Source organism: Aedes aegypti, chromosome 3 (assembly GCF_002204515.2).
Source record: "Aedes aegypti strain LVP_AGWG chromosome 3, AaegL5.0 Primary Assembly, whole genome shotgun sequence".
Classification (NCBI taxonomy): domain Eukaryota; kingdom Metazoa; phylum Arthropoda; class Insecta; order Diptera; family Culicidae; genus Aedes; species Aedes aegypti.
The window spans coordinates 110,644,835-110,663,188 of NC_035109.1; the positions used below are offsets into that span (position 1 = coordinate 110,644,835).

An 18,354-nucleotide genomic window follows, 5' to 3' on the forward strand; every position below is an offset into this window, starting at 1 on the left:
ACAGAAGCACAAAACACTTGTCACCCGACCTGACCCAGTGATGCACCGCAATAACTCCGACCACAGGAATATTTCCGAAATTCTTTGGCCACTTTTAGAAACTAGATATGTGTACGAATATACTGACAAAAAATAATTGAAATCCGTTAAGTATTCGCTGAGCGGTGAGAGTTTTAGTAATTTTTCTTTCACTCAGGCCTATACGGGTTAAGTGGATAGACAGTGGATGGATGCATTTTACATATTTGTTACATTTGGCATGAATGCCCTCAATGTGATTTTTGAAATTCTTATCTAGCATGAGCCCTAGATACTTAACTTCATCTGACCAATTTATTGGAACCCCTCTCATCGTGACAACATGTCTACTTGAAGGTTTCAAATAAAGAGCTTTTGGTTTATGTGGGAATATTATTAGTTGAGTTTTGGGAGCATTAGGAGAAATCTTCCATTTTTACAAGTATGAAGAAAAAATATCCAAACTTTTTTGCAATCGACTACAGATGACACGCAGGCTTCGTCCTTTGGCGGAGAGGCCTGTGTCATCCGCAAACAAGTATTTTGACATCCCTGAGGCAACTCGGGTAAGTCAGATGTAAAAATATTGTATAATATTGGTCCCAAAATGCTGCCTTGGGGAACACCAGCTCTTACAGGAAGTCTTTTAGATCTGAAGTTCTGATAATTAGCTGAAGTGTACGATTTGACAGATAACTTTGAATTATTCTAACAATGTATGTTGGAAAATTAAAGTTTTTTAATTTTACGATGAAACCTTCATGCCAAACACTGTCGAATGCTTTTTCTATGTCTAGAAGAGCAAGACCAGTAGAATAGCCTTCAGATTTGTTGGAACGGATCAAATTTGTTACACGTAAAAGTTGATGAGTGGTCGAATGTCCATGGCGGAATCCGAACTGTTCATTGGCAAAAATTGAATTTTCGTTGATGTGGGCCATCATTCTATTCAAAATAACCTATTCAAAAAGTTTACTGATGGAGGACAGCAAACTGATTGGACGATAGCTAGAAGCTTCTGCATCAACTGTGCAATTCTTACCAGTTCCGATCAATCACGGAGTAGCAACCATTGACATGTACAGTCAGTCTATGCTATGCTATGCTATGCTAATATTTATTAAAACAGTGATACAATGAAGTAATGGAAATATGCAAATAATTGTATGAATTAGAAAATCACAGATTTTTTAAATATAATAATAACAGAACTTTGAAAGGAAAATATGAGGGTGGACGATTTTCACTGTGACTCACTGTATGCATAAACAGAATAATATTAGATTATTTTGTAGGAGCCGGCGAAGTAAAAAAAAAAGTTTTATGCTTTAAAAATATTTGAAATATTACCGCTCTCTTGCAAAAAAGCTAGTTAATTTGTTATCCATTTTTGTTCATCAATCCAGGAGAACAACACTTACAGTACTGGACAGAATAAAGTACGCATTGGCCGTTTTTCATACAAAATGGATAAGTTTGGAGGCCTGGATCTTGGCTTATAGTGCGCTGCCTTGCGTAGTAATGGAGTAATATTGCATACTGAGAGCTTTCATGTTTTGTTTCCTCAATCTTATTCCGATGCTTATGGGCTATTTCAGTGTTGAAAAGACATGAGAGGTTCCATTGCCGGCCACGCCCATCTTCTCCGTTACTGGGATGATGATATAATAAGGTGTGGCCCACTTAGAATTGGAACAAACATCTTTGGCTCTTACAACGACTCTAGTGGTCCAATTCAGAAGCTGAACAGCCCATGCGTGCTGTATAACAATTATAACATCACATTTTTTTCGCAGCTTAATTCGAACGCACTTCTGAGAATTTCAACATGGAAGAAGAGAGAAGAGAAATAATAGAGCACAAAAAAAAAAAGTCTTGATTAGGAATAGAAATTGCAAAAGTGTTAGGTTTTTCAACAAATACTATGTGGCTCATACTAAATAAGTACGAAATAACTATTTTGACAGATCGCAAGCCACAAAGGAGACGTCGGGCAGTTACTGTGCACCGTCAGCTGTGGATTAAAATCAGGACCATTGATTCAAATCCAACCATTTAAGACCGCGATTTGGCCAAAAAGTTCGGTGCTGCCGTGTAGTATCGTGCAATGGATTCGACTTCGGATATTGAAGCCTCCGATCATACCATGCTGCAGACAACCAAATAGGGTACACATTTTGAGAAATGTGGCCAAATTCCGTACCATGAAGTTGTTTGATCAAGTGTTGACGAAATTTAAGGATTGTTTCATGATAGGATACCCACTTAATTGACCCCAACTCCACCCAATTAAGAGATTTCGGGCTATTATGAAGCGGAAGCTAAGAGCGAATGAAAATATCGCCAAAACATTGACTAACTGTAAACTGAATAGGATGAACTTGTCAAAAATATGGATGAAAATAGTGTGCGCAAATTAATTAACCGTATTCCGGGAAAAGTCCGACAATTTCTTGTAATAGGGGATGAATTTTTTCTCTTATTTTTCCTTTGAAGCTTACAGAATTCATTTTTGTTGAATTATATCCAAATTATTCCAATTTGTCTATGTTCCAATTCTAAATGGGCCACACCTTATCTACTTAACAAGAGGCCAGCGACTCACCGACGCCCTCATGGGTGTTGTTGAGTGATGGTCTAGGATTCACCATTAGCGAGTAATACGACCGGGTTATGGGTTATGAGTTATGTTGGGAGTGGTATTGCTAGAAATGGTTATTTGCGCTCCATAGTTATTCGATGGTCCAGGGGTCTTCCTAGTGTTCTGGCACTTATTATAGCCTAAGCTTAAGCGCCACTAGTCGCTCTCTGGAACGATAAAATTAAAAGAGAGATCTTCTAACATCATTCCGATAGTTTATATGTGATATTAGAATATTGTTCTTAAGGTAGTATCATACATTACGAAGACGAAAAATGATTGTTGTAGAATATCTACTTAGCAAGAGGTCAGTGCCTTTTTGACGCTAATATTTATATCAACAAGTTAGGTGAATGAGGAGGTATTGATCTACCATGCGTTTTTAAACTTCATTATTATTGTTATTTCCTTGAAACTAGAAAAAAAAAGAAATTTGTAATAATGAACCTAACACCTCAATACTGGATCGTCATCAGGATTACGTTATTCCAGTACCTTAAGGGATGGTCGTTAAATGGGACTGTTTTCGAACTCCTTTCTTTTTCACGCTTTTGTATGAGACCTCCAGAAAATTTTTTAGGCTTGTCACACTATACCTTACCCCCTCTTGAAGCATGACATAATTTGTGGATGATCCCTAAGAAATTCTAAGACGAATTTCACCCAGTATTACTGTTAAAATCTTTCGTTTAATATGCCTTTATAATGTAGGAAGTCTGAGTATTAGCGACATATTTACGGAAAGCATTTGTTTTTTTTTTTGTACCATCTGCATTTTGTCGGAATCAATAATTAACAGTTAGCATTGATAATTTATTCAATAATCAGCGTCAGATTCGTCCTCAGCTTTACCATAAATCTCTAAATCCTTATTTTATTTTTTTTTTTGTGGAGCTTGTCCTTGTTTTTTGCAAGCTATTTTCATTCAGCGTATGATAAGTCTCTATGCTGCTTCATGTTGGCTATTTAGAGTGTGTGGTTGGGTGGTCGTCGCATGACGTGTCCCTAATATCGTAGCTGGCCTTTATGGCGAAAAAGTGGTTTTTCAAAATGGATCTCGGCTTCTAGTGCTCCGATTAACATGTAGTTTTAAATGCTGCTCAGAAATAACTTGAATTTTATTTAGACAAAAAACTACTCATTTAAAAAACGAACTTTTCAGTTATCGCAAATATCAAATATTGCAAAAACGGAATAGCTCACAGTATTTTGAAAACAAGCTGTTACGGGAAAATGTTATTCTACAAACTTGTTTGTCTTACCAAATTGATCATATTTGCAGAAGAGTATATTGCTCTAAATATATTCATTAAAAAATAATTGCTTACTTGAAATATTGCCATTTTCGTCTAAATTTGAGTTTTGCGATAACTAGTTCGAAGTCTTTGAAATGAAGTAAATTTCAAACTGAACATATTTAAATATATTTACAAGCTACTGTGAAAATTTCAGGACAATCAAATTACTATAAGCCGAGATCCAGGTCTCCAAACTTGATGATTTGGTATGGAAAAATAACCAATGCGTACTTTATTCTGGTCAGTACTGTATGTTTAACCCCTCTACCGGCAGCTTCAGTTTTTACCACTAAAAAATATTCAAATCGCGATACCTTTTTTGTTTCTCGATATTTTTGCACCATTTGTTCATACGCCTTCAAAACCTCTTCTAATTTAACAATATGTGTCGATATTGATCATTGGTCATCTGGATCTGGAGATAATCCAATACTCCTTGGGGGACCATCGCGTAGCCATAACTTAAATATCTCAGGCAACAGAATTTTTATCGTATTCGGATATTCACTCCACGGAATGATACATTAATGCAGGTATGTTGTGAAAAAATGAAATATATTGGTGCAGCCGTCTTTGAGTAATGACCATTTATGTTTTTGGTGCCGCGCTGGACAAATATAGATCTTAAAAACTCTAAAAAAACTCATTTCGTAATTTTCAGATTTCTCGAAGAATACTGAACAGATTGGTATGATTTTTCTAGGGTAGCTCCTTATCACCTGTTATTGTATAATGCACATTTTTTTTTTTTTTTTGATAAATTGACCAAAAACAAAATGGCCGCCAAAGACATTTTTCATGAAAAATGTCGGTCCCCCAAGGAACATCGGAATAGCTTAGCTTAGCTTCACTCGTTTGCTCGGCTATATAAAAGCACTCAGAGAAAATAGGCGCGCGACCCGAGAGGGAAAACAATTGACGACTGCTCGGGCTTTCTTGACGCACTGCCCAGGAGCAAGCGTCAAGGTCGAAGGATCAAACACAACTAAGCGATCGCGGTTTTTTTTTTCACATTAACTCGACCGACGCGCGACATGTTTGATCCTGCCCTCATCGCCGGCCCCCGCAGGAGCAAGCGTCATGGTCGAAGGATCAAACACAACTCATTCCCCCAAGGAACATCGGAATATTTTCAAAACTAGATCAGCAATGATTAATATCGACACGGATTCTTAAACTAGAAGAGTTTTTTGAGATCTTGTGAAAAAATGGTGCAAAAATATCTAGAAACAAAAAAGTTATCGTGATTCGAATATTTTTAGTGGTAAAAAATTAAGCTACCGGTAGAGGGGTTAATGGCTTTGTGTACCTCCTGAAAAGTCGGCACGGCCCTCTGGAGGTCCGCGGACTCCGGTTAGTAAATGCTGGGTTGTGATGGATACTGGCCAGTTTAACCACCGATGTAAGATTTTCACAAGCTCCAGTCAATTTGTTTGCTTCGTTGATGAAAAAGAGTAGACGGTGAATGTATCGAAAACGATTCTACCCCATTACCCCGAATGTCATTAACCCGAATTCCATATCCCCGAACGACCCATAACCCCGAATGACATTATCTCAAATTCCAATATTATAGGGAAATGTCATCAATGTCATCAATGTCATCATGTCAAGATAATTGTTTATTCGGGGATATAGCATGGAATTCGGGGTAATGGTACATTTCGGATTTATGGCATTCGGGGAAACGGCATTTGGGATAATGGAGTAGGATCGTTGAAAACACAGTACAAAAACACCAGAAGACCCTGCAGCCAAAAAAGATTTCAGTCAAAAAAGATAACCAAATCCATAAACCAAATGTACCAGGAATGGTGTAAGAATATCAAACAACAACCCTGTGAAGAAGATGTTCGTTTCTGTGCTTTCTTTGACAATTCTAACCTCAAAATGTCCTCGTTCGTTAAAGAATTGAACCAGATGCGCTCAATGTGGTTTTTTTTACTGTTAGCTTTGACACACATAGTACCTTTTTGTATGAATATTTAACAAGCAAAATTCGAAACTCCAAAAGTAACGAATTGTTGTAAGAAACTCCACTTTAGATCATGAAAATAAATATTATTTGACATGCTGTTAGTCAAAAAGATATACTATTTCAAGTAATGTACATAAGTTATAATGTACTTATTCCCCCACAGGCCTTGCGTTGTATTTCGTGGATTCTTTGGAGTTCCTGTTAATTCTGCGCGCACTACTCGGCATCGTATCCGTTTCCGTCACATATGCAGGACTGATCCTGGCCATTGAGTACGTGGACGGTAAGTGGAGAACCATCGCCGGAATGTACAACTTGTTCCCCCTGCCGGTGTCCTACATCATGATCTCGGGTCTCGCCTATCTGACGCAGGATTTCAGAAGTCTGCAGCTCTGTATCGGATTACCGGGAGTGTTTCTCTGTTTCTTGTGGTAAGTAGTATCTTCCCATTTTCAGACGTCTAGTAATAATATCCTCTTTACAAGATGTGTTCACTCAAAACCGGGAAGAACGCGGTGCTATTTGCAGTGAAAACATTTTCTAATTCACACAGAACCCATCAACTAATTATCGTCCGCCTTACGTTGTCTGTCAAGTCAACCAATTAAGAACCGACACACAGTCGTAAACCCATTCTCTCCGTCACTCCTACGCACATTTCAAACCTCCATGATAATTTATGAAAAATAGGGAGTCCCAGAGAAAATCAATGTTCGAAAAGTCATGGTGCTCAACCGTAAAATGAAAGATAAGCGTATTTATAGCATTTTTTACAACAACTCAGAATTCTTATAAAATAAAACATTTAGAGGTTCGGCCAGATCAATTGATGAAATTTGGTAATTTTTAATGCAAATTGTCATGTTTTGGCATTTTGTTCAAATATTTTCAAAACCTTATATATTTTTAAATATCTTTTCATGGTCTTTTTGTAATATTAAGTATTTTTGCTGTAAATGTTTTTGTTTTTCATGTCCATAGAACTTTTCAAACATATAAAACATCTATTTTCTATCTATTTTTTTTGCTAATTATGACCAACATTCAACTTTAAAATATGTATAATATATTGTTCTAAAACTCTAAATTCTTGTCATATTATAATAGCACTAGCCATAACAAACCTCTTCGTTGAAAATATACTATCAGAGGGCTCAGATATTAACGTTTGAGTTAATAAGATACACATCACATTTTTTCCAATTCGTCTATTTATTAATTATTAGTGTCAAATTTGAAACACCATATTTTCTGGTCAATATTTGGTGGATATATTAGATCATATATAGCAAAACAACTAACGTTGCAATTGAATATTTTATAGCATACATGAAATTCTTATTATTAGTCAGCCCACTGACCAGAAAAATCGAAACTTTTATGAGATTTGATGGTCTAGTGAATTGACTATCATTAAAAACTAATATCGCCAGGACGCTTAATAATATCAGAAAAAAAGATCATTTTTCATGAATAAATATAGTTGAACCTCTAAACGATTTAAAATTTTGAGCTGCATAAATACTATAAATAAGCATATCATTCATTCTAGGGTTGAGCACCATACGTTTCAAACATCGTTTTTTAACTTGGGGCACCCTAATTCACAGTCTAAACAGAAGCAAATCGCTCCCCCAGTGTCTATTTTTAACCGGAATCCATCTTCGTCTCGCTGTTGCGCGTCACAGGTTCGTACTTCCGGAATCCCCCCGGTGGTTGCTCTGCAAAGGTCGCATAGCCGAGGTGAAGGAAATTGTGCGAAAGGCAGCCGCCTTCAACAATCGCCCGCTACCGGACAACTTGGACAAACTGCTCAAGCCCCCAACCGACGAGGAAGAGAACGTGGCCGGCGTCTGCGAGCTGTTTCGTTCCAAATATCTGCGGCTGGTCACGTTCTGCTTCCTGTGCATTTGGTTTACGATGAATCTCGTCTACTACGGACTGGTGCTCAACATGAACAGCTTCGGCGGCAACATCTACTTGAATTCGGTGAGAGTGAACGATTGCGCCAAAAGTTATGCAATGTCGCGCGGCGCAAGTGCTCGAGTCGTGTGACACGAGCAAGTGTTGCGCCATTGTCGCATGGGTCGCATGCATCATTGATGATTTTTTCTTGTTTCATTATACAGGCTCTGGCAGGTTTGGTGGAAATTCCGGCAATCGCAATGGCAATGTACATCATCAACAGAACGGGCAAGAAGTGGCTCTTCTGTGCGACATTCTTTGCAGCGGCCCTGGCGTGCTTGTGTGCAGCGGTTGTCGAGGGGAAAGAGGAATATTTATCGTTGAAAATCACCTTCCTCATGATTGGTAAGCTAGCTCATAATTATCAAACTGCTGAAATTGTAAACTACACCTCTTAAATTTGTTCATTTGAACTCCCAGAAGATACTGTGAATTTTTGAGGGCACTCCATCAAGTCCTGGATAGCTAACCGAGCTTGAAATTGTAATGGAGAAAATCGACCAAATATACAGTTGCCTCATAGTTGTGGATAACCCACAGATGTGGATCTATGTTGGATAAAAAAGTGTGCATGCAACTGAAACGAAGGGTTTACAAAACATGCAAGTGTTATCGGAGCTTTACATTTTCCCTTGTAGTCTGTAGGTCACTTCGATCACGAAACGTCACAAGCTCATGGTATCCAAAAAAACAGCTGATCGCAGCTGTCTAATAGATTGCCTTATTGATTTTCGACAAATTTGGAAAAAAATCGAATCAGATGAATACTTTGAAGTACAGTTAACTCTCCCTTACACGATACTCCGTATCTCGATATCGAGTTAGAGAACCATAGTAAAAGTTGCCGACACGAATGCCCTGACGAGGGTAAAGTGTCGTTAATAAATAATAACAATAATAATAGTAAAAGTTGGTTTTCATGGCTAACTCGATGATCCCTTAGATCGCAGTTGCACTGGTTTTGTGTTCTGTAACTCGATGCCTTCCTAACTCAATGGTCCCTTCAATATCGAGTAAAGGAGAGATGACTGTAGTTAATGATATGATTCCATACTTATCAGATTAATCCAATAATCAACTAACTGTTTCATTGGTAAATCAGAAAATCAGTATTGAATAATAACCAATTTTAAACTATTTTGAAAAGTTTAGCCCGTCCAATGAGTGATTTGTTCGGGAAGCCTTCATATTTTGATAAATATTTTTAACTGCCTCTAGACCCGAAAATTTTGAAGGAAAGGGACAAAAAGTGTATTTCCTTCAGATCGGAAAAATATGTCCTCAATCGATCAAAGGTCGATGGGATAAAAAGTCAAAAAAAAACTATTTGTATCGGCCTAATATGTATACGCAACTATGTTGTCGAAAACAGAACGAGACGCACCGACCCAGCGTCGAATGTCCATGGAATAAGCCAAATTTGGGTTCTTTCAAGTTCACCTAAATTTAAGTTGTTTTAACCCACTACTGAGACTTTGGAAGATAACGCTGGGTAGAATTTGTTTGGTACTGAGTTGATTTTTTTGCTAATGTCAAACGAAAATCACCTACACTCAAACAATGAATCCGTGGTAGAATCAAGTTGCAAGAAAAAAATGTACAAAAGTTAAAAATGAAAAAGCAGTTTTCTTTTTTAAAACAGACAAATCGAAGATAATAAAAACACACAGCTCTTTTATTTGCCAGATAAAACAGCTGTGTGTTTTTATTTTCTTTGATAAGTTGGTTTAACCCACCAGTCGTCGCGCGGTTTGCCACCGTCAGAACCACCACGCTGATGCTGTGTACGATAAGCGAGGTTTTTTCATTACTGTTGTACAAAATACAACAGCGCGACGACTGAAGTGTTAAAAGGAGAAAACTGCTCTTTTAGTTTTGACTTTTGCACCATTTTTACTTGGGCCTTAAGAACTGCACCAACGATTTTCAACCGACTACCAGAATCTGTCAAGTTTACTATAATCTGGTGAAAATCAATGAGCGGTGCAATAAATGTGACCATGTCCATTAGACTGATGCAAATTTTGAAGTTTTTGCTCCCCTATGCTTAAACGATGGTTATTATGGTGAAAATGATCCTCCCAAAATTTGAAGTGATTCGGAAGAAATTTGATTGTGCACACGCTATTTGAAGTTTATATGGAAATTACTATAGGAAAGGCAAACCTTTTGTGTTCAGTCCTCTAACTGCTCGTCATAATAATCTATGGAAAAGTGAACACACTCATCTCATGTGAAAACTTTCCAGCTACAACTTTGTTGAAGACCACATTTTGATGGGACGTAAGGATTATTTGTTATTATTGATAACAAAGTCTAAATCATGCTGAGATGATCATTCAATTACATTCAGAGCAACACTGCTTTTTTTGCTGTAGAACATAGTAGCCTGGATTACTGGATTACTCCTGCCAGGAGCACCACTGTTGCCTGCCGAACAGTTGGTGAAGCATGCTACATGCAAACCAACTTTATAATGATGAATAATAATTTATCCTGACGTCCAATCAAAAAGTGGTCTTCGGCAAAGTTGTAGCTAGGAAGATTTCACATAAGAAGCATTTGTTCACTTTTCCATAAAATACTATGACGAAGAGATAGAGAGCTGAACACGAAAGATTGGCGTTTTCCATAATAATCTCCATAAAAATTTCAAATGGTGTGTGCACAGCCAAATTTCTTCCGAATCATCTCAAACTTTGGGAGGATGCTATTTACTATAATTAAAATCGTTTAAGCATAGGGGAGCAAACATTTCAAAATTTGCATCACTCTAATGTCCATAGTAGCATCCACTACAAAGCGTTGTATTTCAATCCGATGATTCAATCAATGACACCCACCGTACCACAAAGTGTTGTCAAAAGTATAATGTCAAACTTGTCAAATCAAGAATCTTCCTAGTCACAAATACTGCATCTCCCGAATATATTTTCTTGTGTAGTAATGTTGACTATGTTTTGGAAAAGTTAACAGATTAATGTAGTCGATTGAAAATCGTTGGTGCAGTTCTTAATTCTACCATGGATTCAGTAGTTTCTACAATAAAATTCATTTTAGTGTACTGATAGGTACAGGGTGTCCGCAAATTTTCCGTACAAACTTTGAAGGCATGACTCCATGCAAACAAAGCCAAATGTACTGAGTAGTCTTAGAGAGAGACATTTTTTGAGCTTTATGACGGAAGATAAATGCCCATAAAGCTCACTGGATTTGAACTGTATAATTTTCTATTTCCATCTTTATCTTGAACCCAATGATCTTTAGATTATTTCTAATAATAATATGGCATCTGTTTTAAATTCTGAAGAGAAAATAACTCTAGTATGGCTAGCAGCTCTTCAGGAATATTTTCTCCAAAAATTTAAATTTGCCTGTCTCAGTAAGAAGCAATTATTTCAAAAGTATTCAACAGCCGAATTGAGTCAAAAGAAGTCAAAGCTGGGTTGATTTGTGGCTCCATGTAAGGTGATTCTAAATGGGCGTTTCACGGCGAAATTCCCTCTTTCGCTATTCAACAAAGCTTTAAAACAATGGTGCCAGTAACTTTGACAAGTTTTCTTATGAGTACCGACTTCCGTTCCGTTCACTTGTGAGTGAGTCTTTACTCTTCCATAATCGGTTGTTGTGGATGCGATGTAGGTATGACAGGCAAACAGTTTCAACACTAAACAAATCGCACTCGCTCTGCGCGCGTGTTAAGTAACATAAGATGGATGGATGTGGGTTATGAAATGCGTGGTCTGTGGGGATTTTAATTCTAAACTTGTAACAAACTGAATTATTGGGGCACCAAGTGGCTCGGTAGCTTAGTTGGTAATGCGCTCGTCTAGCATACAAGAGTCCTGAGTTCACCCATAATTTACCCATCTTTACCATGCGTAATGAGTTAATTTAATTTAACTTATTGTTATTTTTCTTGTATAAATGTATTGAAATATCCATTAATGTTTATTCAATCGTTCAGATGAAAATTCACTATATTATTTTTAACAGGTATTGCAGAAGTCGCTCTTATTTGATTTTGAAACACGATCGAAGCAAGCGAAGAAAAACATTCCATCTTTCCAGAGGTGCGGTTGAAAGAAACTAGCCGTCTCTTTTATTTGGTTGCGATCTAATGCAATGACAGACTTCACGTCAGGGACATTGATCGGCAATGTTTTGCAATTTGTAACAAGCTTGATAAAAAGCAGCAGCGAACGAGAGCCCCAAAGAGTTCGATGATATAACCCTTTATACTCGTTCATTTACAGTTGAGGCTAGATGTTTTATTTCACTGGCTAGACAAATAATCACCAAACATCTGATGACAATAGTGTCTCCCAGGTTTGGAGTTCATTTACATGGGTTTTATCATTCTGCGTTAGCCACACTGATAAAAATCCACACGTTTGATCTGTGTCTTTAAAATTATGGATCGGTCCATGAAAGTTCATATCAATTTGTTTTGATTTTCTTGCAAACATCGTATGTGTTGTACATTATTTTTCTAGTTTTGCTTAATGGAATAATTCAACAACCGACAACAAAGATTCCGTAATTTTTGTCAGTGTTGTGAAAAACTTAATTTCTCATAACTCACGCTTGATATTTTTCATGCGTGAGTTGTCATTTACGCAACTCAGCAGTCAAAAAATTATGTATGAGTTGACTCACCTTTTTGACTCGATGTCTGCATTTCCACAGTTTTCTCACACACGGCAATTATTTCTTGTTAGTCTGGAAAAATTATGGTAATCTCTTCAAACGTAAACAAAAACATTCGGGTTTCACGAGTTTTTGACGGGTTTTGCGACTGAATCATTTTTTTGGGGTTTGAGTTGATTGAGTGATTTTGCATCAAAATCTCGAGCGTGAGATTTGCGAAGCAGACCTCTAATGAGTTTGCTCTCACGGGAGAGCGTATTGATTGAAATTTGAGTGTGAGTCTATCAACACTGATTTTTGTACATGTACAAGTCCCAGAAACTTTCCAGTTCAGATTTGTATGCGTCAACCCAAAGGGCATATATCATCACCAAGCACGGATTCATAGTGTTTACTTATGTTTATCTTGTATCATTATCATTATGTTCAAGTTGGTCGATTCATTTATTTGCGCAATTTGTTTGTCATGATCAAATTGATGAGCTTTGCCGTCGATTTCCGTATTCAAAATTTCTAAATTGTCTGTGATCAACCCATAGCGAGCTAAATTGCGGTTGGATCTCGGGTCGAACGACAGTCACCATCATGCTTTCAAAGAGAAGAAGTAATTTCTGGAGCTGAAAGCACATAACATAAGTCGAACTCGAGCTCAAAAAGTGGCACCCACTTTAATATTTGCTTGCTGGTATAAGGACATCGAAATGTCAAAAGAATTACACGACCAATACATAAATCGGCGAAGTATTAAAGCGAACCAAAGATAACACATATCCAGAGCGGCAACAAACGAAATAAAAATAAGTATTTTTAAAACAAATTTATAATTAAATTCATGCCACTGATATCCGACGTAATTGATCCAATGAATCTATGTTTTTACTAGCAATAAAAAAAATATTTTTAGGTGAATGGAAAGATTTAGGAAAATATAATCTTTTTCACACAATGAAAGAGGAACTTTTATAATAGGAAATACTATTTTCGAAAAAATCACATTCTGTGATTATGAAACATGAATTTTGGAATAGATAACAGAAAACATTTACATTTTATGAAAAAATAAATGTGTTTTGTTTTCAGACATTGACATTGATCTTAATGTCTGCAATCTTTGCAGCAACTGGTCTACTCCTCGAATCATATGGTTTTTGTTTACCTTTGGTAATGACAGTTCGGTGTCTTTTATACTAGATATACCACTTGCCGGCAGCTGGAAGCGGGTACAAGATTTGAACTCGCTTTCACTTCTAAATTCAACATATGTTATGTACTGAATGATTTTTCCAGTTTTCGGGGTTTTGCATTTTTTCTCGGTACATTTCAATTAGTTGAAAACACAAGCGAAATATTAGTGATTGAATTATTTAAGATTCTTTTCAACCATTCATCTCGTGATGGGTGCTCGAAAACGATCATAGTGGAGAGACAAAAACATTCAAGCAGTGTGTGAACCGTTGGCAGCACTACGCCTGATGGTATTGATGCTGCTACTGCTTTGTGGTTTGGTTGACTGGCAGAATCGATGAACTGTGGTAAATAATGGTCACAGTTCCCAAGCCTGCTCATGACAATCACAGAGCGCAACATTGTTGCAACACCAATTACTCGTTTGTTTCAAACAACGCATCAGTTTATTTCAAAATGTATTTTGTTTGTTTCAAAAAAGTTCACCTGGATTGAAACAACCTAAATAATTGATTGATTTGCCACTGTCAAATAAAACAACCAATATTATGGTTGTTTGAAACTAACTTTTTGTTATTTCCAACTTTCTTGTTGTTTTGAAAACAACATTGAATCTTAGTTTGTTTCAAATAACCAAAGTGGTAAATTCAAACTAATAATATGTTTGGGCAAAATTCAACCTAAAATTTAGTTTGAAATCAACCGAAAATTTGTTGGAATTACTATTTTTGTTTCTCCGTGACCTTTTCAACTCGCTGTTCGATAATGTGTCAATGTTTACCGACACGGCGAAATTGCAATGCGAAGCCCTGAAAATCGCTGCGCACGTGGTGATCGATCATTGTAATATTATGTTTAAGTGGTGATAAACTGATGTTGTGGAATGAAATTGTTGCAACAAGAAAAGGTTATGACAATGTCTTGACAATTGATTTACTGCGACATCGTCTTCTGATGACATTGTTGCTGTTCTTTACCCTTAATCTTGTCTCTTGTTAGACTAGAATGTTATGTCAGAAAGTCAGGAAGAAAGTCAACGATAAAATTTATCTTGTTCCTAATGAACATTACTGGCTAAAATACAATTTTAATTTAGAATGTCGAATCGGCTTATTTTAACCGAGATCCGCACAGCCTATGCGTCGGCAAATAAAGCTCCTGGGATGTCAGTAAATAGAAGCCGAGTATCAGTAAATTATGCTTCTTTGCTCAGCTGGACAATTTGTTAGCTAATTCTCGGTTAAAATTGGAAAAACGAGATTCGCACAGCCGAACTCGTAAAAAAAGTTTGTGTGATCCTTTCTGATGGGTAAATCCACAAAATTCTACAAAGGATACTAAACCGTTATCAAATTTTGTATACGTCGACTATTTCCAATCAGTAGGAAACACCTTTTGTAGCTGGTGTTGCCTATTTCAACCCGAACTTAAGTATAACTCTAAGTATAACTGTTTTGTATCTTAACGGAAATACTTTTTTTTTTCAATGTTTTCTATTGCATTGGAATTAAAAATTAATACGAATAATGAAATAAATTCATCGATTACAGCTTCACTTATGGTCATTCAAACGAATTTCAAGCTCGTTTTGCCTCCCTTTCGACTTGATAGATTTCGCTACGAAATTCCGCAGTAGCTTCACGGATTCAAATGAACAATTTTGGGTAATCTAACTTCAGATTTTCACAAGTTGATGTTTTTATTGACACACATATTGAGCTGTTCGGTAATCCTATCCGCGTGTTTATTAAATTGATTATCTCATTACGCGTGGTAATTATGGACAAATTTTGAGTAAAATTGTGAAAAGAAATCGACTTTTGTATGCTAGACGAGGGCTTTACCAACTCGGTAGTGATTCGTCTAGCATACAAGAGTAGTGGGTCCAAATCCAACATAAGCACGTAGATATTTGTTTTAATAATTTCACTCATCTTCTTCTTTCTGGCGATACGTCCCCACTGGGACAGAGCCTGCTTCTCAGCTTAGTGTTCTCATGAGCACTTCCACAGTTATTAACTGAGAGCTTACTATGCCAATGACAATTTTTGCATGCGTATATAGATACTCTATGCCCTGGGAGGTCGAGAAAATTTCCAACCCGAAAAGATCCTTGACCGGTGGGATTCGAACCCACGACCCTCAAAGCTTGGTCTTGCTGAATTTCACTCATAATTCAACCATTTTTTGAGTAAAAATGGTCCCCCTTTTTATCCATCAGTCAGAAATTTACAACAAATACTAATACTTTTCTACGATGATTAGGTAAATTCACAATCAGCGCTGGCAACACCATAATGCCGGTTTACACGGCCGAACTGTACCCAACTGCCATCAGGAACGTTGGCGTGGGGGCTTGTAATCTCGCGGCTGGATTCGCTTTAGTGCTTACCCCTTATCTTTCCATGTTGGTAAGTTGCACGGTTTTATATTTTTTTAGTCAAACCTTCAATTAAGCCCAATTCGTTCAACATCATTACAGCCAAAGATCGAGGATCATCTTCTTATGTCCCTGCTCACGGCTTGGTGTATATTTGGAGCCATTGTGATTGTATTCCTGCCGGAAACTATGCAGCATCATGACCACGAGCAACGCGAAGAAGAAAAGTAAGTACGACTAGATAAATCGTGTTACAGTCTTAATTCACAGCTAACTTTTCAATTCATGACAGAGAAATTGATACGCAAGTGATGGCCTAAATCGATTTTATAAAAAAGGGGACTGATCGTCATCGCGCTAAACCATGAAGAACCGCTACTACTGCCATATCTAGAAGTTGTTCTATGTATTCTCAGATGTTGCCAACTTGATAAGTGAGATATTACGGAGCGAATGCGGAATAGGACAGGGTGCAAGAAGCAGTGAGCAAATTATTAAAAAAATGTCAATTTTTACGTAAGTATTTATAACCAAACCTGTGAATGTTTAGAGGAAAGTAGTCTTTCCCGTTCTGTATAATATGTGAGTGTTTGGTGGATTCGAATATTTAAAGAAGCATTTAAAACTCTGAGCAAGGAAAGCGAAAGGATTCAGAGAAATGTTGTCGATGCCATAACGAGCAGAAATCAATAGTCATTACCAATTTTACTGTAACGATAGGAGACGCTAGCGGTGTAATTTTATTTCACACTAATGAATTTCAAAATGGAAATAACCTACGAATTTTCGATGGATTTTCTGGCTGGCCCAGAAAAGACGGTTTTTATGACACTATATTCGAATAATGATCACATGACGATTATTTACACATAGAAACAAGTACAGCTGTATACGTTGATCGCCATACAACCATACGAACGCAATAGCCATGTCAGAGAAAATAGTATTTATAAACCGGAACTTCATTGATTTTGTCACCTTTCTCATCGATCGGCTTCGTGGAGCACGCAAGCATTCAGTATTACGGGAGGTTTTAGTTTGCCATTACAAACATTCATTCAGAATAATCGTGAATGAACTATAACGAGGATGCTAGGAGTAAGGAGAATCCATTATTAGATTTTAGGCTGAAAAAAAAAACACTCAGACTGGTGGAAAAGGCTAAGTTACGCGTATTATTTCCTTGTCATCGTAATTCAAAGTGCCATAATTTCGGGTGAAATTGATCATTTTTCACGGTTGTTTTGACCGTTTTCTAAAATTTTGACAATGATTAACAACTGAATGCAGGAAAACTAGTTCGAGGGTAAGCCTCGTTGGTTCATGTACCGCAATTTTCTTACAAATGTCATTTACAACTAAAAAATATTTGTAAAATAAAAAAAAAAATCGGGGTGAAATTGATCACTTGTCAATGCGACTATTATTAGTTTTCGTAACAACTCTACATATTGAATTTGAGCTTCCTGAATCCGAATATGCTTGCTAAATTCTTAACAATAAAATATTTATAGAAATAATGAATAGTTAAATTTTAAGAATTACGTGGAAAACACCAAAATGTATGCAATTTCCTAAGGAATTTACTGACATCTAACAGAAATTCAATTATTTCAAACGAATGAGCAAATTGATTACGATAAACAACGTTCATTCACTGCAGGTTACATTGATATTTGTGCTTCATTAGAAGAAATAAAATCGTGTGACACGGTGATCGAATTCACCCAACTGATCAATTTCACCCGAATTTACGGTAACATAAATCCTTTTAAATTCATAATGTCTAAACAAGTACCGACCAGTACTAAAGTTCAAATGTGTTATCTTCCATGTTGCTAATTTACGGATTTGCTGAAATTTGAACTAACAACATTTCATAACCGTCAAATTATGTTGCGCACTAGGGAGCTGGATCCTATTCTTGGCACTTTTGATTCACTTGGGCAGTGGGGTTTTTTTTTGGAAGCTACTGAGCTCATATTTGGCCATAATATGCGTCGTATTGAAGTGCATCTTATTGAAAAATTTCAGTCGATTTGAGCGAGAAAAAAAACCCACATGCCAAAAGTGAATCATGAAAGTGCCCAAGTAGCTCTGCACCCTATTAGCCTTTTCGACCACCAGCCAAAATAGCTATGATGCATACGTCCCATGTGACATATTAGCACCATGTCGCAGCGTAGTCATACACAAGTGTTGCATTTAGAGGAAAATAATTGTCGCATCGTTGGCAGTG

The 18,354-nt window shown here is 36.9% G+C and overlaps 1 protein-coding gene across 9 annotated transcripts in view; it reads left to right on the top strand.

The window, feature by feature from the left end:
- The window catches only part of LOC5564866 (organic cation transporter protein), a 294,930-nt gene extending 277,756 nt beyond the window's left edge, over positions 1 to 17,174 (top strand). For all 9 annotated transcript variants that reach the window (XM_021855313.1, XM_021855315.1, XM_021855316.1 and 6 more), the window contains 6 exons: positions 6,099 to 6,366; positions 7,624 to 7,924; positions 8,065 to 8,245; positions 16,001 to 16,146; positions 16,218 to 16,342; positions 16,408 to 17,174. In XM_021855313.1, coding sequence (XP_021711005.1) covers positions 6,099 to 6,366; positions 7,624 to 7,924; positions 8,065 to 8,245; positions 16,001 to 16,146; positions 16,218 to 16,342; positions 16,408 to 16,435 — 1,049 coding nt within the window. In that variant the 3' untranslated portion in view covers positions 16,436 to 17,174. The remainder of the gene's footprint in view (positions 1 to 6,098; positions 6,367 to 7,623; positions 7,925 to 8,064; positions 8,246 to 16,000; positions 16,147 to 16,217; positions 16,343 to 16,407) is intronic.
- Positions 17,175 to 18,354: the final 1,180 nt, after the last annotated feature.